This window comes from Pinus tabuliformis, chromosome X, assembly GCF_031772625.1.
Source record: "Pinus tabuliformis cultivar Carrire ecotype Pingquan chromosome X, CPIR1, whole genome shotgun sequence".
Taxonomy (NCBI): Eukaryota; Viridiplantae; Streptophyta; class Pinopsida; order Pinales; family Pinaceae; genus Pinus; species Pinus tabuliformis.
This window is the reverse complement of record NC_142308.1, coordinates 532940585-532967979: the sequence shown is the minus strand read 5'-3', so window position 1 is coordinate 532967979 and position 27395 is coordinate 532940585. Positions and strand designations below refer to the sequence as shown.

At 32.9% G+C, this 27395-nt stretch overlaps 1 protein-coding gene across 1 annotated transcript; it reads left to right on the top strand.

Moving 5' to 3' along the window:
• Positions 1 to 10183: 10183 nt before the first annotated feature.
• LOC149141082 (putative L-type lectin-domain containing receptor kinase VII.2) lies at positions 10184 to 10663 on the top strand. The gene has a single exon (XM_089451145.1). The coding sequence runs from the start codon at positions 10184 to 10186 to the stop codon at positions 10661 to 10663; it is 480 nt and encodes a 159-aa protein (XP_089307271.1).
• Positions 10664 to 27395: the final 16732 nt, after the last annotated feature.

Below are 27395 nucleotides of genomic sequence, written 5' to 3'. Positions count from 1 at the left end.
CCCTTTGAGATTTTTAGTCCTTCCAGAGGCCTTAGACAGGGAGACCCACTCTCTCCATTTCTTTTCATTCTCATGATGGAAGGACTTGGTAGGTCCATCAAGCATGCTAAAGTAACAGGTAAGATTAATGGCCTTCAACTAACTAAGAATGGTCAGGCTCTAACTCATCAAGAATTTGTAGATGATACAATTCTACAGGGAGTCCCCACAGTCAAAGAAGCTACAGCATATAAACAAATACTGAACGTCTTTGCCATGGCCACAGGTATGGAAGTTAATCTTTCCAAATCAAAAATCTTTTTCTTTAATACCAATATTGCGATTCAAAGAAATATTTCTAGAATTCTTGGCTTTCAAAGGGATTCCCTTCCCTCAAAATATTTGGGAGTTCCTCTAACTGCTAAACCAATGCTAAAAAGCATTTGGGAACCCTTGATCAATAAGTTGCAGGATAAAGTCAGTAAATGGACCTTCATATCTTTAAATCTTGCAAGCAGGTTGGTTCTTACAAAAGTTGTTCTGCAAGCCATCCCTATTTTTATGTTATCTACCCTCCCAGCTCCAAAAGGAGTCCTTCAGTAATTTAGAAATATACAAAGAAACTTCCTTTAGGGTAAGGAGGAGACAAGGAAGAAATGGAACTTAGTGTCTTAGGAAAAAATTTGCAAACCCAAAAACCATGGAGGGCTTGGCTTGGACGATCAGGAAATACTCAGCAAGGTTTTAGGGGCCAAGCTATGGTGGCGATGGGTTCAGAATCTAAAGACTCAATGGGAAAATATCTGGAAAGAAAAATATGCAAGATCCTGGAAAACTAGTGATCTCATAAGAATGTCAAGTAATATTAAGGGCTCATACATCTGGAACAAAGCCTGGGAAAATAGAAGATTAGTTCAAGAAAATAGTTTCTAGGAAATCAGAGAAGGGGATCTAGCTCTTTTTTGGGAAGATAAGTGGCAACAAGAACCAATACTGTTAAAAGAAGACTTCCTTGACATTAAATATGCGACAGATCCCCAAGGATTAATTAAAGTAAAGGACTTCTGGGATAACACTCAGCAGACAGAGAAATGGAGAATCTGGAGAAACATTGATTGCAGAAATAACAACCCCTTGAAAACAAAAGCAAAGGAGCTAATGAAAATGGTGGAACAAAGGATGATCTTAGTTTCAGGGGGGCAAGACCAACTAAGATGGGGCAATAACAAAGAGGGCACCTTTAATCTTAAAGAAGCAAAAGGAATTCTCCTTGAGCTAGATCCCTAGGTTCCGGACAAAATCTGGTAGAAACTTTGGAGGCACCAAGGGTGGATGAAAATCAAACTCTTCATGTGGTTGGTATACCACAGGAAAATCTTGACTTGGGACAACATCAGGAAGAGGGGTGTTCTGGGGCCTTCTAGATGCCTACTCTATGGGGCGCAAGAAGAAACAATGGAGCATCTACTCAATAGCTACATTTTCACCTCCTGGTTATGGGACATATTTGCCAAAATCTTTCAACAATCCGACAGGGACAGAGGGAGCATCATTAATACCCTCAATAGTTGGAGAGGAAATTTTTCAGACTATGAAATTCTCAACTCAGCCTGGGCCCTTACACCAAGCTTCATTATATGGAATGTTTGGAAGGAGAGGAACAAAAGAATATTTAAGGAGGAAAAAAATCCCCCATATCGCCTGTTTGAGACAATCCTGAAACAACTTAAGGAGACAGTGGGTACCACTGTTTGCAACCACCCTAAAAATCCTCCCTCAGATATGGATTGGAAAATTCTCAGGCAGCTGGGGCTGCAGGGGCTCACTCCTCAAGGTCTTGATAGGAAGGTTACAGCAAGGGACACAAGAAGGATTTCTGGCATCCTCCCCCAGAAGGATATCTGAAATACAACATTGATGGAGCGTCAAAAGGAAACCCGGGAACTGTTGGGTATGGAGGAGTCCTTAGGGACGCTAAGGGAAGTATTATCTTCATCTTCCATTGTCACCTAGGAACAACTACCAATAACATGGCTGAACTAATGGCTTTGGAGCAATGCTTGGATTTTCTAAGTCAGGATAACTGCTGCAATGTGATAGTAGAAGCAGACTTTGAACTAATAATTAATTCAGTGAAAAGAATAAAGAGTGGAACAACGCCGGAGAAAGTCTCCAAACACTGGAAATTAATCAGGGTTTTCCAGAGAATTCAGGATCACCTCCAAAACCTGTGCACTGTCAGTTTCCATCATGTTCACAGAAAGGCCAACAAGCTGGCGGATCTTCTTGCCAATCAGGGGGTCAGAAATATAGATGTCAAGGTTTCGATGGAGTGGCAGGAGTTGTGACAACTCTTTGCTGTGAGCAACAGGAAGAGGATAGGAGAGTGTTTAGACATAAAGCCATGGAGGCAAGCTCTTGACCTTTTAGCCTTTGTATGTGTCATCAATTTCTAGCAAACTGGTCTTTGGTGGGGGGACGAACACGGCTGGTCGCTAAAATCCCCAGAGTCAGCGAGATGGTCATCACTGTTCATCGGGGGGAGTGCAGCGAATACCATAGTTCCTTAATTAATGGAGAGCCTCTCTTCTTTTCTGTGGTCCAGGTTTAGGCAAGAAAGTTGAGCAGGCGTGGAAGGAATCCTTATTTTACTAGCAACTGGAATCTTCGCATTTTTGGGCCTCAGAGAGTAAAACTGCTTCCTTGGCGGTATTTGGATGATCGCACTGCTCTAAAGTGGGAAACAGTTTTAGTGATTTTGCAACGATCCCATCCAACATCCTACATGTGGCAGAGTGAGGGTTTGGAAAACCACCCTCCATCGCACACTAACGTCTGGTTAACTTGTTCGATGCGATATTATTCTCTACCATTGGATCTCTCTGTGTGGATCAATGGTCATGATTGTTCGTGCAGCTTGGAGGGGTGGCCCATTAAACTTCGGTCATCTTTGCTGTGCGATATCATCCTTGGCCATTGGTTTAGGCACCGAAATGGATGGCTCAGATCAAAGGGACTCTTCCGAGGACTGAGTTGCGGGAGATATCATGGGCTATTGGGGGCGGGTTGCAATTTTGGGTTATCTGGATTTTGGGTCTGGATTCACTGTTATCTTCCGTGCATGTTGAGCCTTGAGGTTGGAATCGGTGGATTTCGGGCGGATCACATGCGCAATGTTTATTCCACCATTCAGACCCGAAATCTATTTAGTATGGTTTCTATTTTTTCGGCCTTTTTCGGCTCTGATATGCGTCTCATCCGACAAATCTTTACAAACAAATCGGGCAGTTTAGGCATTGGTATGTATTTTGAAGGTCTCGTAGCTAAGTTTGTGTTCCTGTGGCCCGAATGTTAAGCTTATGGTTTGGTACCCAAGCCCTGAGTGGATAGTTGATTCTATGTTCCTCAGGTCTCTTTGGGTAGTTGTATTATATGTAATTTGTTTCTTTGTTTCTAATAAATAGAATGTACGACTCTTGCTTTAGCAAAAAAAAATAATAGGTAAATTATAACATATTTGGAGAGATTTGAATGTATTAAATTGGGGAAACAAAGTGTTAATTGAAACATTTGAGACAATATATATTTTTTTATTAATATTAAAATTACTTTTAAACAACAAAAAAAAAAGTTTGATTAATTAAAAATATTAATATAGAAATCATTTAAAAACTCAAAATATCCGATAAAACCGAAAATTCATACTTTTTATATAAATTACGAGGTTTTAGTTTATTTTAGTTGTAGTTTTTTTGGGCATATTTTGGAGTCGAATTTGTCCATAATACACTAGGATATATTGGAGTTATAAGTTTGAATTGTGAAATTCCCACACTATGAGTGTTATCGTTTTTTAGGGTGTTGAATCCATATATGCACTCAAAACCTTATTTTAAACAACAAAATATAGTGATTTGACCAAAAAAATTTCAAAGTCATATTTATTGTGCATAGAAGCTCTCTGCAGCTTAGAATAGAAGAGATGTTGTAAGGTTAAGCTATGTTAAACTGTGAAAATGATTTTCATAGTTTTCTCGGGAAATTTTCTCACAATGAAAAAATGTGGAAATCTTCACTCTCTTACAAAACTATGAAGCAGATGTTTAAGTCATCCAAGGATAAGTCTGACCCCATGCTAAGCTCGGGTATTTATGAAATACTCTGCTCATGTGAGAAGTTTTATACTGAGGAGACTAGTCATCCCTTTAAAGCTAGCATAATTGATTCCAACCTTCATTTATCAATGGTTACCATTACATAACCCTCTATTAATTTGAAGAACCTTATTTATTTTATATTAATATGTATATTTAATTTTATATTAATTGTTTTTTACACAAAGAAAAATTAAGCTAATATGTATATGTATATGTATATGTATATGTATATGTATATATATATATATGTATATGTATATGTATATATATATATATATATATATATATATATATATATATATATATATATATATATAGCTAAACTAATATGTATATTAAGCTAGCTAAACTAACCTAATATGTATATATTTTTTTATATTAAGCTAAATATGTATATTTAATTTTATATTGATTCTTTTTTACAGGGAGAAAAAATCACACATATTGTTGGAAAATTAATCTCAATAACCCTAACACTTTGACAGCAGCCATACTTGTCAAAAGTATTTTGCAGGCCGCAATTTTGTTTACAGGCGGAAGGACTAAAGTCTGAGCAGAAGTACATCGAAGTACATCGTTGACCATTCTGCAACACAATAGAGATTTTAAGGCATTTAATAGATTTTGGTAAATACGTATGGGCAAGCATTCATTGCACGACTGGTACCACACTCCACAACACCTTTCAGAAAACCATTTATTATGTAAAATCGCCTATGTTGTGTATTAATGTTTTCTCCGTCATGAATTAATGAGTCAAATGTATGTTTTGGATAAATATGGATGTAAAAGTCATTTGTATGGTTGACCCAGAGAGAGGGTGAAAAGTATGTGAGGTAGTGAGGAGAAAATCGTGGAGAAAATATTGGTGGGCACGGTTACTATGTTTTACTATGTGTTACTATGTAACCCCCTAGTGAAATGTAAACTACAGTAAGTCTTTTGTGTTTTACTTGGAGTACGAGCCTCCAATTTATCATGAGAATCTATTTTCCTATTTCGCCCTGAGTTATTTTCTATGTTTTAATTAAGCCTCTATGTAGTTGTGATGTGTTTGCAGCAATTGAGGATTCACCTTGCCGCAACTGATTTATGAGCAAGAATCCTCTCCGCCCCCATGAAATTTTCTAACATGGTATGAGAGCAGGTTAAAATTTGTTTGGGTAAAAACAAGTGTCTTTACTAACAATTAAAAAAAATGTTTTTGAGGGTAGATTTATTTTGAAGTGTATTTACCAGCACGTAGAAAGTTTTTTTTAAACTCATAAAATGGAAACATCAAACACAAGCTTGACTAATCCTCAGATGCCTCAGTTTAATAGAAAAAATTATGATTATTGGGCTATTACAATGAAGGCCTTGTTTTATTTTCAAGACATTTGGGATTTGGTGGAGAATGGTTTTCAAGAACCATTCTTCTCAAGACATTTGGGATTTGGTGGAGAATGGTTTTCAAGAACCAGCAGATGCAGCAGTTTACACTTCCTTGTCTCAAGAAGAAAGGTATTTGTTGAGGGACAACAGGAAGAAGGATGCGAAATCCCTCTTCTACATTTTTCAAGCAGTTCATGAAAGTATTTTCCCAAGGGTTAAAGAAGCAACAAAGTCAAGCAAAGCATGGGACACCCTCTAGACGGTCTACCAAGGCATGGAAAAAGTGAAGACAACAAAGCTACAAATGATAAGGAAAGACTTTTAGACACTTTACGTGAAAGAGTTCGAGAATGTAGACTCATTTTTTACACGTGAAATTGGTTTGGTTACTCAAATCATCTCTCATGGTGAGACACTTGAGGAAAGGAGAATAGTTGAGAAATTTTTGAGAAGTTTGCCAGCAAGGTTTGACGCCATTGTTGTGGCCATAGAAGAGACAAAGGATCTCTCACATTTCCCAATGGATGAGCTTCATGCATCACTGATTTCTCACGAACATAGAATAAATAGAGCAACAGGCTCCTCATTGGAGCATGCCTTCAAGACACAAGTTTCATTTAGTCAAGGTTGAGGTAGAGGAAGATCATATGCTAAAAGAAGAGGAAGAAGCCCAAACAGGGGTGGAAGAAGCAGCTCTTCAAGCTCAAGTAGAAGGGGCAGCAATCAAAAATCCAAGTCAAGGCCCAATCCAAAATCAAGCACAAGGTTAGAGGTATGATAAATCTCAAGTCCAATGTCATTACTGTAAGAAGTATGGTCATTATGAAAATGAATGTAGAAAGAAGAAATATGACATTAGTAACAAATCAAGTCTAAATTTTACAAAATAAAATCAGAACCATGATAGCATGTTTTTAGCTTGTAATGTAGCACAAGAAAGAAAATGTGATGTATGGTATCTAGATTCAAGGTGTAGCAACCACATGTCAAGGAACATAGAAATGTTTTCCAAAACATAAAAGTGAAGTGTTTGAGTGCTTTCGCCAATATAAAGCTCTTGTTGAGAAGCAAAGTGGGCACTACATCAAAGTCCTTAGGACTGACAAAGGTGGTGAATACATCTCAAATGATTTCCTTTGTTTTTGTAGGGAACATGGAATTCACAAGAAATTTACAACAAGGTATACACCTCAGAAAAATGGTGTCGTGGAAAGGAAGAATAGGATCATTATGGAAATGGCAAGGAGTATGTTGAAGCCAAAGCATTTCCCAAATGATTATTGGGCTGAATCTGTCGCTTGTGTAGCATATATCTTGAATAGATGTCCAACCAAAAGCGTCTTGAATAGATGTGTGGCATATGCTCATGTCCTGGATGAGTTGAAGAAGAAGGTGGATAGCAAGGGGGAGAAATGCATATTTCTTGGATACAATTATGAATCAAAGGCATACAAGCTCTACAATCCATCAATCATGAATGTCATAATCAGAAGAGATGTGCAATTCATAAAAGAAACACCAAGTGACATGTCAAGCCCATCTTCAACAAGCATAAGAAGACCAAAATTTAAATGAGATTTATGAGCAAGATGAAGTTGATAGTAGCACTGGTTTAAATTCCTTATTTGCATTATTTTGTCATGTAGATGACCGAATCCATTTTGAGGATGCAGTCAAAGAAGAAAAATGGGTTGCAACAACAGAGGAAGAGATAGGAGCAATAGAAAATAACGACACATGGGAGTTAGTGAACCTTCCGCAAGGAAAATAAGTCATTGGAGTGAAGTGGATCCATAAGACCAAGAGAAACATTAAGGGAAATATTGAAAGGCACAAAGCAAGGCTAGTTGTCAAAGGATACAAGCAACAATAGGGAAGAGATTATTTGGAGACGTTTGTGCCAGTCGCGAGGATAGAGACAGTGCATACAAGTCTGGCGATTACCACACAACATAAATGGAAAGTGTATCAAATGGACGTAAAATAGGCCTTCTTGAATTGAGTGTTGAAAGAGTAAGTGTATGTTGTGCAACCACCTAGTTATGAGGTAGAAGGCCAAGAAGAAAAAGTGTATCGGTTGAGGAAAGCTCTTTATGGGTTGAAGCAAGCACTGCATGCATGGTATAGCAGGATAGATTCTTACTTGTTGGACAATGGTTTAGACAAATGTGACAGTGATCCTACTCTCTGTATCAAAGAGAGTGATGGTAAGATTCTTATTGTTGTCTTATATGTAGATGATTTGATTTTTACAAGCAACGATGATTCCCTCATCGTTGATTTCGAAGGAGTCATGAAGAGTGAATTTGAAATGACTAACTTGGGGTTGTTAAGATATTTTTTGGGCATAGAAGTGAAGCAAACATAAAATGGAATTTTTATCTCTTAAAAAAAGTATGTAGCAGACATTTTGGAGAGGTTTAAAATGCGGAACAACAATCCCGCACCAACTCCAATTGTCATGGGGTTGAAGTTGAGAAAAGAATATTGCAGCAGTAATGTCAATCCGACATTATAAAAAGCACGATAGGCAGCTTGATGTATTTGACTGCCACTAGGTCGGATTTAATATATGCAGTGAGCAAGTTGGTGTCGATATTCATGGAGACACCCAACGAAAAACATTGCCAAGAAACAAAAAGGATTCTAAGGTATGTCAATGCGACAAAACAATATGGTATTTTGTATGCTACAACAGATGATTTCAGGCTCGTTGGTTAAACTAGCAGTGATTGGGCAGAAAGTGTCGATGACAGAAAAATCACATTAGGATATGTTTTCTGGAGCCATTTCATGGGCCTCCAAGAAGAAGTTGATAGTGTCATTATCAATAGTAGAAGTTGAATATGTTGTCACAACAACACTAGTGTGTCAAGCAGTTTGGATGAGAAGGATGTTGAGGGATCTTTGCCACGACCAAGAATTAACGACAACTATATTCTGCGACAATACCTCAGCAATTGCATTGTCAATGAATTTTGTCTTTCAGAAGAGGACCAAGCATATTGATGCTAAATATCATTTTATTAGAGAGTTAATTAACAATGATGAAATTGTGTTGTAGTAATGCATGTTAGAGGAACAATTTGTTGATATTTTCACAAAGCCATTGGCACGTGAAAATTTTGTTTATCTCAGAGACTGTTTGGGAATTTCCAATGGCGGTAGTTGTGATTAATGGGGAGTGTTGTAAAATTAATCCCAACCACCGTGTTAAACACTCTGATAGCAACCATACTTGTCAGAAGTATTTTGCAGGTTGCGATTTTGTTTGCAGGCAGAAGGACTAAAGTCTGAGCAGAAGTACTTCACTAACCATTCCGCAACACAACAGAGAGTTTAAGGCATTTAATCGATTTTGTTAAATATGTATGGGAAATAATTCACTCCGCGAATTTTACCCACACTCCACAACACCTACAAGTTTAGCAAACCATTTATTATGTAAAATCGCCCATGTAGTGTATTAATGTTTTCTCTGTCATGAATTAATGAGTCAAATGTATGTTTTCGATAAATATGGATGTAAAAGTCATTTGTATGGTTGAGCGAGCGAGACGAAGAAAAGTCTATGAGGTAGTGAGGAGAAAATCGTGGACAAAATATTGGTGGGTGAGTGAAAATAACAATCACTATGTTTTACTGTGTGTTACTCCGCAACCCCTTGGTGAAGCGTAAATCGCAGTAATTCTTTTGTGTTTTACTTGGAGTAGTAGCCTCCAATTATCATGTGAATGTATTTTCCTAGGTTTTATATTATAATCAAAAGTATGTTATGTTGTGATGTGGTCTTAAACCTTCATGAGTAGATTTATCGAAACCATTTGCTTTTACTATGTTTCGTTGTGAGTTATTTTCTATGTTTTAATTAAGCCTCTATGTAGTTACGATGTGCTTGCCGCAACTGAAGATTCACCTTCCCGCAACTGATTTATGAGGCAAACTCATCTCCTCTGCCCCCTTGAAATTTTCTAACATATCCCTCACTAAATTTTCTAATATTATGCATCTCGCCCTTCTCTCCTAGAAAATGGGTAGCAACTAACGGGTAGCATTCAAACCCAACCAAACTCGTAGCAATTTCTAAAATTATGTTATTATCTGTTGATGGTGCCTTGTTGAGAAACAAGAAAGTTAAAAATAAAAGAGACTGAGTTTTCTTTGAATGGAGTTAGACACGGAATTGGTGCATGAGAGCAGAGGAGGTTTCAAGGAGATTGCAAGCAAGTGGTGATTTCCCCTCATACTCTGGTAGCAAAATCAACTCCAGGCAACATAATCACAAAAGGAAGAAGCAAATTGGTAGGTCATGGGTAAGGGAAGAATCTCAAAAATAGTATCATCGATTCTCATTGTTACAAGATCTTTACTTTTGCTTGCACAATCAGACATGCACTTTGACTTCCCCTATTTTAATGAAAGCAATCAGGATGATATTGCCACTAAAGGGGATGCAAATGTATTGGAGAACATATTATATCTTACAAAAAGCAATGTTATTGACAATTTTTATTTTTAGCTTTGGTTGGGCTGTATACAGAATTCCAATCACACTCCGGAGTAAACGTTCTCAAAAACTTGGCGACTTTAAAACTCAGTTTCAGTTCATTATAAAAAATAGATTACAAAATTCCAACAATATTTCAACTTACGCATACGAGGTTACTTTTTTCATGGTGCCATTCGGGTTTGAGCCTCCCGCTAATGGCTCGGGCATGTGGTTGGGTCTGTTCAATGAGACCACCAATGATAGAAACTCTACACAGACAATCATTGTTAAATTTGATACATTCAAAAATGTGAATTTGGACGGCTTTCATACAATGAATCCCCATGATCTGAATGATAATCATGTTGGAATTGATGTCAACAATATTACTTCCGTGAACACCTACTTGTTGCGCTCGGACATGTGCCTTAATGGAAATATCACATGGAATGCATGGGTTGACTATAATGGCATAGAGAAGATGTTACAAGTGTTTCTAGCTGCCAATGATAGTTCTAAACCCTCACAACCGATTTTTTCCTATGGAATAACTCTCTCTCACTATCTTCCCGAGAGGGTTCTGGTTGGTTTCTCGGCTTCAACGGGGCTTTCACACCAACTACACGGTATCATCTCATGGAGATTTTCAATCCAAACTGCCTAGATTGGTCATGGCATTAAACTTTATATAATAATTGTCATTTTCTACTTGGTTGCAGTCTGGGCCATTCTTCTCGTGTTATTCTTCTATGTAATAAGGCACATGAAAAGCTAGATCATACAAGTTACAAAATAGCATAACTCTTGATCATGAGATAGATTTAGATGTGCAGGGTTGGCATGCTCGTGAATATAAATACTAGCACAACCACATTTACCAATGTGGTTGATATATGTCGATAGGCGTATATGAATCATATATACAACCACATTTTCTAATGTGGTTGATATATGCTGATAGGCTTATATCAACCACATTAATAATTATTATGTGTAATTTTTTTGAAACCAACATATTATGATTATTAATAACTATATAAATAATAACAATGATATTCTTATATATTTATATACTTATGATTATTATTTAATATTATAATAATATTATTAACTCATAATAATAATAATAATAATAATAATAATAATATATTGTATTTTTATTATAAAAACATAATATAATTATTATAATAAAAATAATATTAGTAATACTAATTAACAATAATAATATTAAAAACAATAATTATTTTAGTAAATGCCGTTGATATACCCATAAGGCTTCATTTCTATCTATGACAGAATTGATAAATATATAATAAAAAATATGATAACAATAATAATATTTTATTACTCTTTTTTTATAACCGTTAAATAAATAATTACTTATTTTATTAAAAATAAATAAATTTTACTATTGTTTTTAGAAAAAATATAAATATTTTTAATTTATTTTATTTTATAATAATAATAATATACTAAAAAAATGAATAAATAATAGTAATAGTTAATTATTGTTAAACAATAATAATATTTATTTACTTAAATATTGGTAAATAGTATTAATATTACTATTAATTAATTAAATAATGATAATAATAATTAATTCATTTTTACATAATAATTATTAATGAGGTAAATAATTAATTAATTGTCACAATGCAACATTGGATAATGGTTGGTTGTGGTTGACCGTGGTTGAATTTCATATGGAGACAATCTTTGTCACAAAGCGACATTTGAGCATGCTTGACCATGGTTGACTATGATTCACCATGTTTTACCCAAAGGAATAAGAAACCATTGGGATTAATACTAAAAACCCAATATTGACCATGGTTGACCATGTTTGATTCTATAAAACATGGTTGACCATGATCAATAAACCCAAGGGATTTATATTATAAACCCAAGGGATAACAATTATAAACCCAAGGGATATAAAACCCTAACATCAATATTATAAACCCTAAAATGAGCATGGTTGATGATGGTTGATTTCCATATAGAGACAATCGTTGTCACAATCCAACATTCAACCATGGTTAACCATGGTTGACCATGATTGATTTTCATATTGAGACAATCTTTGTTAGAACGCAACGTTAGACCATGGTTGACCATGGTTGATTTCCATATCCAGCCTTGTTTGGGCATGGTTGAACATCATTGGTTATGATTGACCATGGTTGAAAATGAATAATATTATAAACTCAATGCATTGATATTATAAACCAGAGGGATTAATACTAAAACCCCAAGGGATTATGAACCCAAGGGAACAATATTAAAGCTAAGGGACTAATATTATAAAACCAACGTATTTAAACGTTAAGATAAAGATTATAAACACTAAAATAATCATGATTGACCATTGTTAATTTTCATATTGAGATAATGCTTATCATAATTCAATGTTGGACCATGGTTGATTTCCATATCCATACGGTTTGACCATGGTTAAACATGGTTGGCTATGATGGACCATGGTTTACCATGATTATTATTTATAAACCCAATCGATTGATATTATAAACCCAAGGGATTAATACTAAAATCCCAAGGGATTATGAACCCAAGGGAATAAGATTAAACCCAAGGGACTAATATTATAAACCAAACATATATAAATCCTAAGATAAATATTATAAACACTGAAATAAACTTGATTGACCAATCTTTATTTTCATATTGAGACAATCCTTATCACAATGCCATGTTCGACCATGGTTGACCTTGGTTAATTTTCATATTTAGATCGTCTTTGTCACAATGTGATGTTGGACCATTGTTGATCATGTTTGATTTTCATATTGAGAAAATCCTTATCACAATGCCATGCTGGAACATGGTTAATTTTCATATCCACATAATCTTTGTCACAATGCGACATTGGACCATGGTTGATCATGGTTGATTTTCATATCGAGACAAATTTTGCCAGACCACAGCATTCAGACATGTTTGACCATGATTTACCATGTTTGATTCTATAAAACACGTTTGACCATCATCAACTATGGCTCACCATGGTTGGCCATGATTGTCCATCATTGTCCTTGACTTTTATATACAGACAATTTTTGTCATAATGCGAGATCTGAGCATGATTGACCACGGTTAACCATGGTTGACCATGATTGATATTATAAACCCAAGGGAAACATAAACCATGGGGATTAATACTAAAACCCCAAGGGATTATGAACTAAAGGGAATAATATTGAACCCAAGGGACTAATATTATAAACCCAATATTGGTAAACCCTAATATAAATATTACAAACACTAAAATAAACATGGTTTATTTTCATGGTGAGACAATCCTTGTCACAATGCAACATTCAACCATGGTTGATCATGGTTGGCTATGATTGGAAATGGTTGGCCACGATTGATATTATAAACCTAAGAGAATAATAAACCCAAGGGATTGATATTATAAAACCAAAGGAATAATAAACCCAAGGGATTAATACTAAAACCCCAAGGGAATAATATTAAACCCAAGGGAGTAATATTATAAACCCAAGGTATAAAAACCCTTAGATAAATATTAAAAATACTAAAATAAACAGGGTTGAGCACGGTTGATTTTCATATTGAGACAATCCTTGTCACAATGCGATGTTGGACCATGGTTGATCATGGTTAAACATGGTTGTTTATTGTTGACCATTGTTGAATAATATTAAACCCTAGGAATATGAACCCTTAGATCAATAAACCAAAAGGATTGATATTATAAACACAAGGGAATAATAAACCTAAGGGATAAAAATTATAAACCCAACACATATAAACCCTAACATGAATTTTATGAACCCTAAAAAAAACATGGTTGACCATTTTTTATTTCCATATTAGATGCATCACCCGATGCAATGAATGCTAAGCGAACTACTCAAAAATCATGAGAAATTAGTCAGTTACGACTACCTCTCATGGAAATGGTCATACGTGAATGACTTACTTAATGCAGTTGAATCCCAAAATGATATCTAATATAATGCATTGTGTAAACCCCCTAATACTTAGATTAATCTTATGTGATATTGGCATAATCATAAATAGTTGGACAAATATTTAACCATTAATATCAGTGCTTTATAAAACCAAGGGATTATAAACCCAAGGCATTAGTATTATAAAACCAAATAATTAATAAATGCAAGGGATTAATATACCCAAGGAATCCATAAACCTAATGAACTAATATTAAAAACCCAAACGATTAATAAACCTTAGGAATTAATATTTTAAGGTGAGGGGATTAATAAAACGAAGGGATTAAATGATAAAGCAAAGGAACTATAAATATTATAAACTTGAAGAACGAAAAACCCAAGAATTTGATATTATAAACCCAACGAATGGATAAAACCAAGGAAAAAATATTAGAAACCCAAGGGATCAAAAATTACAACGGATCAATCTTAAAAACATAAGGGATTAATAAAACTTAGGAATTAATATTTTAAACCCAAAGGATTGATAAACCCACATGACTATGAATATTATAAACCCAAGGGATGAATAAACCCTAGGGAGTGTTAATATTATAAACCCAACATGTTAATAAACTGAAGGGATAAACATTGTAAACCTAAGGGATTAATATTAAACCTTAGGAGTATTATTTAAACCTTAATATTGGGGATTAATAAACCCAAGGGATTAAATGATAAACCCAAGGAATTATTAATATTATAAACTTAAAAAACAAATAAACCTAAGCATTTAATATTATAAACCAAAGGAAATTGTAAACCTGAGGAAATAGTAAACCCAACAAAATAATATTATAAACACAAAGGATTAATAAATCCAAGTGATTAATAAACCTAAGGAATCAATAAACCCAACAAACCAATATAAAAACCAAAGAGAGTAATAAACCCTAAGAATTAATATTTTAAACTCAAGGGATTAATAAACCAAAGGGATTATTAATATTATAAACCCAAGGAACTAATAAACCCAACTGTTTAATATTATAAACCCAATAGAAAAAATTATAAACCTAAGGGATAAAAAAATGCAAGGGATCAATATTAAAAACATAAAGGATTGATATTTTAAACCCAATGGATTAATATTATAAATCCAAGTTGTTTAAACCCCATGATAAATATTACAAATCGAAAAATAAATATCAATAACCATCCTTAACCATCGTTGATTTTCATATTGAGACAAAATAAACATGGTTTATTTTCATGGTGAGACAATCCTTGTCACAATGTGACATTCAACCATGGTTGATCATGGTTGGCTATGATTGACAATGGTTGACCATGATTAATATTATAAACCTAAGAGAATAATAAACCCAAGGGATTGATATTATAAAACCAAAGGAATAATAAACCCAAGGGAATAATATTAAACTCAAGGGAGTTATATTATAAACCCAAGGTATAAAATCCCTGAGATAGATATTAAAATACTAAAATAAACATGGTTGACCACAGTTGATTTTCATATTGAGACAATCCTTGTCACAATGCGATGTTGGACCATGGTTGATCATGGTCGAACATGGTTGTTTATTGTTGACCATTGTTGAATAATATTAAACCCTACGAATATGAACCCTTAGATCAATAAACCGAAAGGATTGATATTATAAACCCAAGGGAATAATAAACCTAAGGGATAAAAATTATAAACCCAATGCATATAAACCATAACATGACTATTATAAACCCTAAAATAAACATGGTTGACCATGGTTGATTTCCATATTAGATTAATCTATTGTGATATTGACATAATCATAAATAGTTGGACAAATATTTAACCCTTAATATTGGGGTTTTATAAAACCAAGGGATTATTAATATTACAAATACAAGAGATCAATAAACCCAAGGCATTATTAATATTACAAACCCAAGGCATTAATATTATAAAAACAAATGATTAATAAATGCAAGGGGTCAATATACCCAAGGAATCAATAAACCCAACGAGCTAATATTAAAAACCCAAATGATTAATAAACCTTAGGAATTAATATTTTAAGCTCAGGGGATTAATAAAACCAAGGGATTAAATGATAAACCAAAGGAATTATTAATATTAAAAACTTGAAGAATGAAAAAACCCAAGCATTTGATATTATAAACCCAAGGGATCAATATTAAGAACATAAGGGATTAATAAAGCTTAGGAATTAATATTTTAAACCCAAAGGATTGATCAACCCACATGACTATGAATATTATAAACCCAAGGGATCAATAAACCCTAGGGATTGTTAATATTATAAAACCAACAGGTTAATAAATTGAAGGGATAAACATTGTAAATGTAAGGGATTAATATTAAACCTTAGGACTATTATTTAAACCTTAATATTGGGGATTAATAAACCCAAGGGATTAAATGATAAACCCAAGGAATTATTAATATTATAAACTTAAAGAATAAATAAACCCAATTGATTAATATTATAAACCCAAGGAAATAGTAAATCCAACAAAATAATATTATAAACATAAAGGATTAATAAATTCAAGTGATTAATAAACCTAAAAAACCAATATAAAAACCGAAGAGATTAATAAACCCTAAGAATTAATATTTCAAACTCAAGGGATTAATAAACCAAAGGGATTATTAATATTATAAACCCAAGGAACTGATAAACCCAACCGTTTAATATTATAAACCCAATGAATTAGTGAACCCAAGGGATAAATATTAAAAACCTAAGGTATCAAGAAGCTAAAAGGGATCGATATTAATAAACCCAAGGGATAAAATGATAAACCAAAGGAATTATTAGTATTATAATTAGTGAACCCAATGAATTAGTGAACCCAAGGGATAAATATTAAAAATCTAAGGGATCAAGAAGCTAAAAGGGATCGATATTAATAAACCCAAGGGATAAAATGATAAACCAAAGGAATTATTAGTATTATAAACTCAAAGAACAAATAAACCCAAGGGTTTAATATTATAAACCCAAGAGAAAAATATTATAAACCTAAGGGATAAAAAAATGCAAGGGATCAATATTAAAAATGGAAAGGATTGATATTTTAACCCCAATGTATTAATATTATAAATCCAAGTTGTTTAAACCCCACGATAAATATTATAAATCGAAAAATAAATATCAATGACAATCCTTAACCATCATTGATTTTCATATTGAGACAATCTTTGTTACAATGTGACATTGGACCATGGTTGACCATGATTCACCATGGTTTATTATGGTTTTCATCTCAACGTATTCTTCGTTATAACACAACGTTTGACAACACTTGCGATGATTGGTTTTGAAAATGAGAGAATATATGTCATATTAAATTTTATAAAACCCATAAGCCCTAAATCCATGGCATCAATATTATAAATGTAAATAATGTTATAACACAACAATAATAATAAACATAAACCAAAACCAATATAATAACCACATTGTAAACCATTAAGACATCAATACGTAAAATTAATATCAATACATTAATAATAATACACTATAAAGCATTACAACATGATAAATCATCATCACAAATGTAATAATAACACATTTATATCACTACATTATGAACAATAAATTAATTTTAAGCCATAAATACATTAATATCAATACATGAATGTATTAATAGTACAAATCTCAAGAGTATTGATATAAACAGCAAGAACATGAAAGCCCAACAATAATATTATAAACGTCAACGATATTTTCATTTATGAAAAACATGAACAAAGTGAAGGGACCCACACAAAATACCAAAACAATTACAAATTCAAGAGAAAAAAATAAAATAGTAACACTATCATTGGAGCAAAGGAACATAAATGCAAAAAACACATATAAATTGCACACATTGGATTTAAAGAAGAACAACATAATAGGACATTTTAAGACCAGAGATATATAATTTTCTACATAACAACAACAACGAGGAAAAAAAATCAATTTCACCAACATTGCAACCACAGAAAGAACATTGAGTCTTAACATAGATTTTTTCTTTTCTTTATATCAAACAATTCCACTACGAAATTCAACTTGAAACACTCCATCAAAAGTCATCTATGGAATAGCCTCTTCCAAAACATGACTAGAGCGATGACAAAAGCAACAAAAATTCAAATCAACAGGATAATGATCACGATACTTAACACTTTCCAACCAATTCCTTCTTGTTCTCCTCCCAGACTCCCTCTGGTGCACATGTAATACATATTTTACATGTGTTTTTGTTTCATCTAGCACACGAAGATGCTCATCAATAAGAGAAGGATGAAACCCATGTTTTCTATCAAACTTGTTTCGAAGATATAAAAGAAAACTTATCACTCTAGCAATATTGCGCACTGTTTTGGAATAATAGATGACATCATTATTGTCCATATCTGCATTTGAAAGACAAAAAAAACAAAAGCAAAATCAATAAAGACACACACAAATAAATAGGCATATATATATATATATATATATATATATATATATATATATATATATATATATATATACATAAAACATAACACCCCATTTTTATTTATGTTAAAAAACTTAATCTTATAATGTTACATGAAATAAAACAATATAGTGTTACATGAACCAAATGATATAAAAATTTCTACAAATATAAGCCTCATTTCACAATACAATAGAAAAAACCGTGGAAATAGAATAAAACCATGGCCAATATTCAAAAAATGAATATTGGCCATGGTGATGGCCAATATTCAAAACCTCTTTTTTTTCATTTCATGATGTAATATGAATCCACAATATTAATATCAATGTGAATCAGTTATAAAATTGATTTTCAATGATTGGTTCATATAACTCGTTCTTTATTTCTGAATGGTCTGCTGCAAAGAAAAGAACAATCACCACTTAAAAAAAAAATAAGTAAATTGAACAACCTGAAAAACGATGTAAACAACTTTCTCAAATGTTACTATGAATATGATGAATGTATTAATCTCATAAATATATGAAAACTATTATTATATTAAAAGTAAATGAATAGGACAATAAAAGAAATTCAAAAAACATACTATAAAAAAGGTCACAATGTTATTAGTTGTATGTCATAGCGATATGGACTTCAATTGCTCCTCTTATTTCTTCCTAATTGTAACATATGCACTATATTTCATCTTGGCATAACATTGAAAAGAGAAAGGTGGTGTAATGTGTAAACCATCTATTGATTTCACTCTTGATATGGTTGTGAAGGTAAGGCCTTGTTTCTCTTTATTCCTGATATCAACTCATGTTCATTATAAAGTCAATCCTTGTGACTTGTGGATTGTAAGAGCCCATGCCATCTTCAAAGGAATTGTTTTCGATTTCCTCTTAACACTGGTGTGATAGGCACAATGTTTAGATTGCTTGCATCAAATGGAACACCAACATACTTATCAAAAACAACAGTTGTGAACATCGGAAGTTGAGGTGGCTTAGAGGTAGGCGTATAAAATATATCCTTAACATAACAAAGTGCACCATTCACCAAGCCAACTTCAACCCACAAATTGCATGTCAACATAACACACTGGCCATGAAACAACAAAACTTCACGGTCCAATTGATCATCATCAACACCAATGATTTTTGAACGCCTTGAATGCTCAGAAATACATCGTGTAATTGGATAATTTAATGATTTTAATATATACATATTATGGAAAAAGACCAACTTATTTGTTGGAAACATGTGAACTGCTACATTAAATAAATCTCTTTCTCTAGGATGCAACCTCATATCAACTCGTGACATAAGAAACTCCCAATCTTCAAGAACAAGTTCTACATTTCTTATGTTATTGAGGACTCTATGAAAACAAGATTGTTTTTCATTATTGCCTTGTTGGAAAAATGTTGTGCCAAGAGTGACAACAATGTTGAATTTGTTCCACAAGAATTTCCCTACTGTATTACCCTCATACAAAGGCTTATCTCTTATAGGAGGTAGTTGGCCAAGGTCACCCACAAGGATGATGGATTTTACACCAAAATGACAATTCTTTTACTCTGGAAATGCTTCTCGTAATTAAGCATCTATTTGCATAAAAAAACTTAATCCTAGAAAGCTCATTTCATCAATAAATATATATCTAACATGTCTCATTTTTTCTTGGAATACTACAAGTGACTACCCCTGTAGTGGCTACATATCTTTAATTGGAATTTTTAGAGCTGAGTGTATTGCTTTTGCATGTATGTTAAAAGAATTTATTCTTGTTGGGGCAAGAAGAAGAAAAGGGCTTCTTCCATTACTTGAAAATTAGAAAGAGATTCAAAAATACATTGGATAAGGAAAGAATTCCCAGTACCCTAAACAATCATAAGAAGAGCTTCACGAATCTCATATTCAACAAAGTGCCTTAAAACAATTTTAAAAGCAAGTCATTGTTTTTTCGACAACGAATCTGGAGATGCAAATTTTTCGTTTGAAAGGTCAACAATATCACCCTTTGATTTCACATTCCTTATAAAATTAATAGCTTCTTCTGCAACATCATCAAAATAGTTGTACTTTCCCAACCAAAGGATATATCAAAGTCCCTTCAACCAAGGATGTGAAGATCAAAAACATTCACATCATTTAGTGGAACCAAGCGAGAGAAAATCTGCCATTCTTGAAAATCATCTCCAAGATTCATTTCGTGGTTAGAAAAATCACCATCTTCTTCATCTTCAATATTGTCACCAATTTATGGATTTCGATCAACATGCCATGCTCGATATCAGAAATCACTCCAATTTTCAATAATAATTTCAGCTGAAAGGCCAATTTCTACAATAATTTCATGAAATGGCTTGTATAAGAGCAATTTTGTCCAACAAAACGTTTCAAATTCATATGAAGCCTCACTAGGAATAGAATAAAATCGTGGCCAAACCCTAATAATAGCATGAACATCTATAGGCTTCCATGGATCTTTTTTACGCTTGCTATCAAATGTTCAAGATCTTGTTGTTTCTATCAAAGATATATGTTCAAGGAAAAAAGGTCTCTTCTGATAATGTTGAACAAAAGTATTCAAAGATGAACATTGTAATCCATCCCTTGAGATTTTATTGAAAACCTTTCTTCCAACATTTAAGGAAACAAATTTCTGACTACAAATAATAAGAGGTAGCTTAAGAAACATATGGCACATTTCTTGTGCTCCAATGTCACTGTCAACAATCGTTTCTGCAAGAAACCTTCTATATGCACATAAAGCATGATCCTTAGAGCCAATAGAATTTGAAATTCTAGTTAACATATGATGATAACTTTCAGACCTTTTTTCTTCTTTTGATGCATACTTAGAAATATATGTCAAGACAACATAGCAAGAAATCACTAGCTGGCAATCAACATTTGCACACCACATTATTAGAAGATCAATGTTATGTACATTAAGCCTGTCATCATTTCTTGCTGGCTCATGTTTTTTTCTTCCTTGATCATCTATGAACAATCTTAATTCATGACAAAGATCCCATGGAGCATTGTACTGACATGTTAGAATAGTGCCTTTTTTGTGCAAACAAGAATCACACTACACTTGGCGTGCCTTTGGACACGGTTTAACAATTCTTCATAATCATTATGAGGATTACAAGAGAAAATATGACCAGTATTCAATAGCCAAAGGTCATCATTGAGGCTTCGTAGAACCATTATATTGTGATGATGTATGTCATGTGGATTCCATGTAGTTACATATTTGTCAAAGAATCTCTTTGCGAGTTGTACATCAAAACCATTTCACCAATCAACTCTTTCCATGCTAAGAGCACCTTCTAATGACAGGGAACCATGGATATGTGTTGAGCCTCTATGTTGCCACTCATATTTGAAGAAAATGAAGATATAGTTACTACAAAAAATATAAATAGAATCATAATAAAAGTTGACAAAGTATAGAAAATAAATTCAACAACACAAACCTGTACCAGAAGTCCTTAGCTTTAAGATATTCTTGGATAACTTCCTCTCGAAAAATATTGAATCTATGGTGCATAAATGTGGCAACAATATGAGGGTACTAGATAACATTACCAATTTTCATACGATGCTCATTTAAATAATGAGAATGTGAAGGTATGGGAATGAGGTTATGAAACTCTGGCCACTTTGTGTCAGCTACACTCAAAGTAAAAAATAAAGATGGACATCCCAACTGAGTAATCATGTCAGTCAATTCAGCTCGAGAGTTAGTCCAGTATGCCCTTGTACCTCTCAAAGAAGAACCAAACCACATAATATGCTCAACCAACTTATTATCTAGCAAATTAGATAGTTGATGATGCAACTCTTCAATTATTGTAGGTGAGTTATCATGTAAATGTTTCTTTACCAAAACTGCAGCAGTTGCTTGGCTCTGATGCCACATTATCATGTTCAATAGGTAATATCGAAAGCGAGGATGGATTCCAAATCTCTGATCATATTACCTAACAAGATGCAATGCATACTCATGAAGTTCAACACTACAAATATGTGGTTGTAGCCAATCAGCATTACCAATGGGGAACAATGTTGGGAATTCCATATCTAATAACCCCTCTGTATTATATTCATTCACTAGATAGGTTCGAATATTGGGCCAATCCATGTCTTGAACATGTGAAGAATCAATATTATCAAGAAATGCTCTAATTTCTTCCACTTCTCTTCTTTCATTTGGTAGGCGAGCAACAAAAGAAGAAGTATGAGAGGGAAAATGCTCAGCAAACAACCCTTCATTATTATTTGAATTGATCTTACATTCTTCAATATCACAATCAACAAATTTAAGCATGGAGGAGACATTTGTTGATCTTGTGGGCAGAGCATTCACTGAATCATAGTCAATTACAACATCTCGATAGTATTGATCATGTTGGATTTTGAAAAGCAATGCAGCCATCACTCAAGATCTTTTGACATAAAATTCATAATATTTAGATTGGGCAGCATGTATCCTCACAATTATAAAGTCAGTGTCTTCAACAAGTCGAGGAATGCTTTGTACAGATGTAGAAATATCTTGAGGAAAGCTAATTGTATGACCACTATACATATATTTCCCACCTCAATCATGTGTCACTTGCAAAATAGGATTCATACATGTTATTAGCATTTTTCAACTTGAGTAATAACTCTTAAAATATGAGGTTGCTCACAAGGATCCATATTATTATATCAAGAAAAACGATGGGCTCCTCTTTCACTCTTACATTGTCTGCAAACAGGTCCTTTAGAATGTCTCAAAACCTGGATTTCTGGATATGATTCTTGTCAAATGTGGCACATTTGGAAAACTATCAAGCTATCTATCTTTGCTCAAAATATTTTATGCACTGCAATCGTGTTTTCATCAAAATGAATATGATCTCTATCGGCCCGACCATTTTGAGAACCATTTGGAAGAGTAAAATTTCTTCTAAAATTTACTCCATCTTCAGGAACAGGAGATTCCCTTCCCAAATTTGAAGCATGTGGAATGGATCTATGACAGGGTATTTCCAAATTTATGGTCTACATTTCATGAACCTGAGAGGATGTAAAGGTCTCTTTGTCATAAAATATTTTAAAATTTAATTTCCAACTAATTATAAAAGAAAAAAAATGAAAAAATAATCAAATGCATTCAAAATCTACATTTGTTTCTTCATGTGGATGAGGGTTATGAGATGGTTGCTCTTCGCTTATAACATCAGTGGATGGAACATTTTGGGTTTTAGTTTCTATGCCTCTATTCAAATGAGTTGTTTCCTGTTTCAAAAAAATAAAATATGTTATAAAACTAAATGTCCAACAAATAAAGCTTCAAAAATGGAAAACAAATCAAATACATTGAACATCTACATTAGTTTTACAATTTGATGTTTTATATTCCAATTCTCCAACCTAATGAGATGAAATCATGTTTTCTCCATAAAAGGTTATAAAATACAATGCCCAACCAATTGTAAATGAAAAAATGACAAAAATATCAAATGCATTCAACATTTACATTTGTTTGGCGATGTGGATATATGCTATGAGATGGTTCCTATTAACTTCTCATATCAATAGATGGAACATATAAAAAGTTAATTTGTATGCCTCTATTGAAATGAGTTGTGTCGTGTTCGAAGAAAATAAAATATTCCATAAAATTCAATGTCCAACCAACTAGAAATTTTAAAAATGAAAAGAAAATCAAAAACATTGAAAATTTACATTAGTTTGGCAATTTGATTGTTGAGGAGAATGCACCAAAAGGTTATTACATACTTCACCTTCACTTCTCAGATTAGTAGATGGAACACTTCGGGAATTAATTTCTAGACCTCTATTAAAACGAGTTGTATCTTATTCCAAGAGAAGGAAATAACTTATAAGTTTATAAAAAAAACTTTGTAAATAGAGGAATGTAATAAAAAAACTACTATTGCAGCAAAAATCAAAATATCATTGTGTTGCCTCCATTGTTCCACATGAAATACTATCAGGGACGACTGATTCTCTTAGTGGGACCACATTAATTTGAGAAGAGGGATTAGAAGATCTGATGTTTTGAGCAACTCCCCCAAATTATCAAACAAATGGCCAATTAAACTATCATCCAAATCATCACACACAATGTCATCATTACCTTCACCATGGATGTTTTTCAACCTTTGGTCTTAGTCAAAACATGCAATTGGACACATGGAAGGGTTGGGGTGGACATTTGCATCCACGTTATCGATATGATGTTCTTACCTATTGCAAGATGTTTCCTCAATGTTATGAGAATTTTTAGGAAAGCATTGAACAACAAAATTCTACTGACAAGGAGCATATTATGATAATGAACTATCAACAAGAAATTTTATTTCCATTATATCATCCATAGTACGATACTTACAAGGAATTATAAAATAATTCTCAAGAGTGGCTTCACTCATTCTTCTATAATATGTAGCTCTCCTATGCTCATTTATGGCATCCTTATTTTGTTGATACCGTAGACGACGACATTCATTAGACCTGTCACGTGATGCTTGTGAAAAATTTTGTTTTATTGTATGCTTGCTTGTGCCTTTAGATGACATGTCTACAATGAACAATAAAATATTCATTACGGAATCATAAACATGGAACATAGCAAATATCTAATATAAATAACACAAAAGAATGAAAAAGCCACGAGTTTTTTTTTGGAAATTGTAAAAAAACATAAAAAGTGTATATGATATTTTTTCCAACCATATAAACTTATTAAAATGTATAAGTCTTTTTCCAAATGGCTAAAAATAAAAATGAATTTTTGAAATGGCTAAAAGTAGAAATGAATTCTCCCAAATGGCTTAAACAAAAAAGTCTAAATTTTCATGTATCATATTAGAATCAAACCAAAACCCATACTATTCGGACACAATACTCTAAGAATTATATAACTTGGAAGTGTATCTAAAAAATTGGAACTATATACTATCCAAATATAAATGCAAATATTAAAATGTACATAAATATATAACATTGTTTGAGAATCAAGGACAAAAATCAATACAAATAGCATGTATAACATAACTCATAGCAATTATAATTATACAAAAAAAGAAAAATTCATAGCATCCAGACACATTTACATGTAATTAAGAAAACTTTAGGGGAAACAATATGAAATATTTTACATAATAAAGATCGATAGAAGCATAATTTTAAAGTATTACCATAAAGGCCCAAAGTATGTATAGAGCCAAAAATGGAAATATTTTCCACAACCATAGAGAGTATATAAAATGAAAATATTTATAGGAACTCCTAAGAATACTAATATCCTAAGAATCCATATCCATATCCAATGGTGGAATCTCATCAACATAATCCATACAGGGATTGCAAAAACATTTTCATACTCAATCAAGTCATTGCAATCCTCTAGCATTGGGTAACAAAACCCATACATATCAATATTTGTTGGAAAATAGATGCTATTAATCATGGCATATAATAGGAAAGGAACTTCACTATAGTTGCACATAAGAACCACGCCATGGACTGTTCAAAATGGAATATAACCAGGACATTTGTTATTTATATATGTAGAAATTTATTCCAACAACTTCCATCTGAAACCCCAATCATCCTCAAAGTAGTCAATTCTTTGTTCAATGCATGGTTGACCAAATTGGAAATGATCTAATTCTTCAATTGACCATATAGAAGTGGAGCCATCATTGACAAGGCATATCAACTTATCCATGTATATTGCTAATGACATACAACATATGTCAGTGATTAGAACAAATGAAAACCCCATTTATTTTTTATTACATCAAACCAGTAGATTGTATACCCATACCGAGGATAATCTTCATACTCCTTGTCCAGATAGAGCCAAAACAATTTACTTTTATAAAACACTCCATTCTTAGGAGGTGAAGTGCCACCAAATGGAACATCAACCCTTTGCCATACCCTATCAAGACTATTGCAAACATAAAATTTAGACTGCGTTATGTCATACATATGTTTTAGAACACCCCAGTCATATTTTCTGCTGCTTACATTTTCCAATAATGAAAAGAATCCCCAGTCTCCAATTTGTATTGGCCCTATGTTTTTAAAGGCCTTTGTAAATGGAGCATTCTATTGGTAACGATAAAATCACCATTGGTCCAATAGTAGACTCTACTGTGTATCTTGAATCTATGGATCGCAAATGAAAATGAGATATGTGCCCATTCTGATTAAGGTATTCAGCAATAAAATAATTGTCTTCACTATTAAGAAAAGGAACCATAAATCCAAATTCGTTCGTAGAGACATGCTTGCAGCATAATAAGAAATAAGGGTTTTGCAAAACATTCTTCCATTTCTTACAAACAGTGCTAAACTTTATCACAACCAATAAAGGCAGCTAGAGGAAGATAATTTCAAGAATTTCGAATGGAAAACAACTCCAAATAGTTGGATCCACAATCAAACAATGAAATCACCTAACAGGAAAAAAAAAACACATTTTATATCAACAAAACAATTTAATGTTGAATAAAATTAAAATTAACATGCATACATAATTTACCGTCTACACATATAGAAAAACTTCAAATATAAACATTGTATAAAATCAAATGAGTGATCATAGCATTATTACAACACCGAACAAAATTCGACAATTTTTTAAACCTAATCTCTATAATCCAAGATTATTAATGTTAGTAAACCTATAAGGTCTATGTTTATTATTGATGTTATAATGTTTCTACAAATATATTTATAATATCAATATCAATTTTTCATTTTGAATATAAATATTAACATTAAACCAATTTTTCTAATGTTAAAAATCCCAAACTTCAAAACCTAATGTTATAAATTAACACAATACTACATGAACTCGAATGATATAAAATTACCAAATATTTTAATCCTAACATCAATGAACCCAAATAAATCTAAAGCTAT

What these genes read in the sequence shown, in the direction of transcription:
- LOC149141082 (XM_089451145.1), top strand. Translation starts at nt 10,184, where the DNA reads ATGGTGCCATTCGGGTTTGAGCCTCCCGCTAATGGCTCGGGCATGTGG.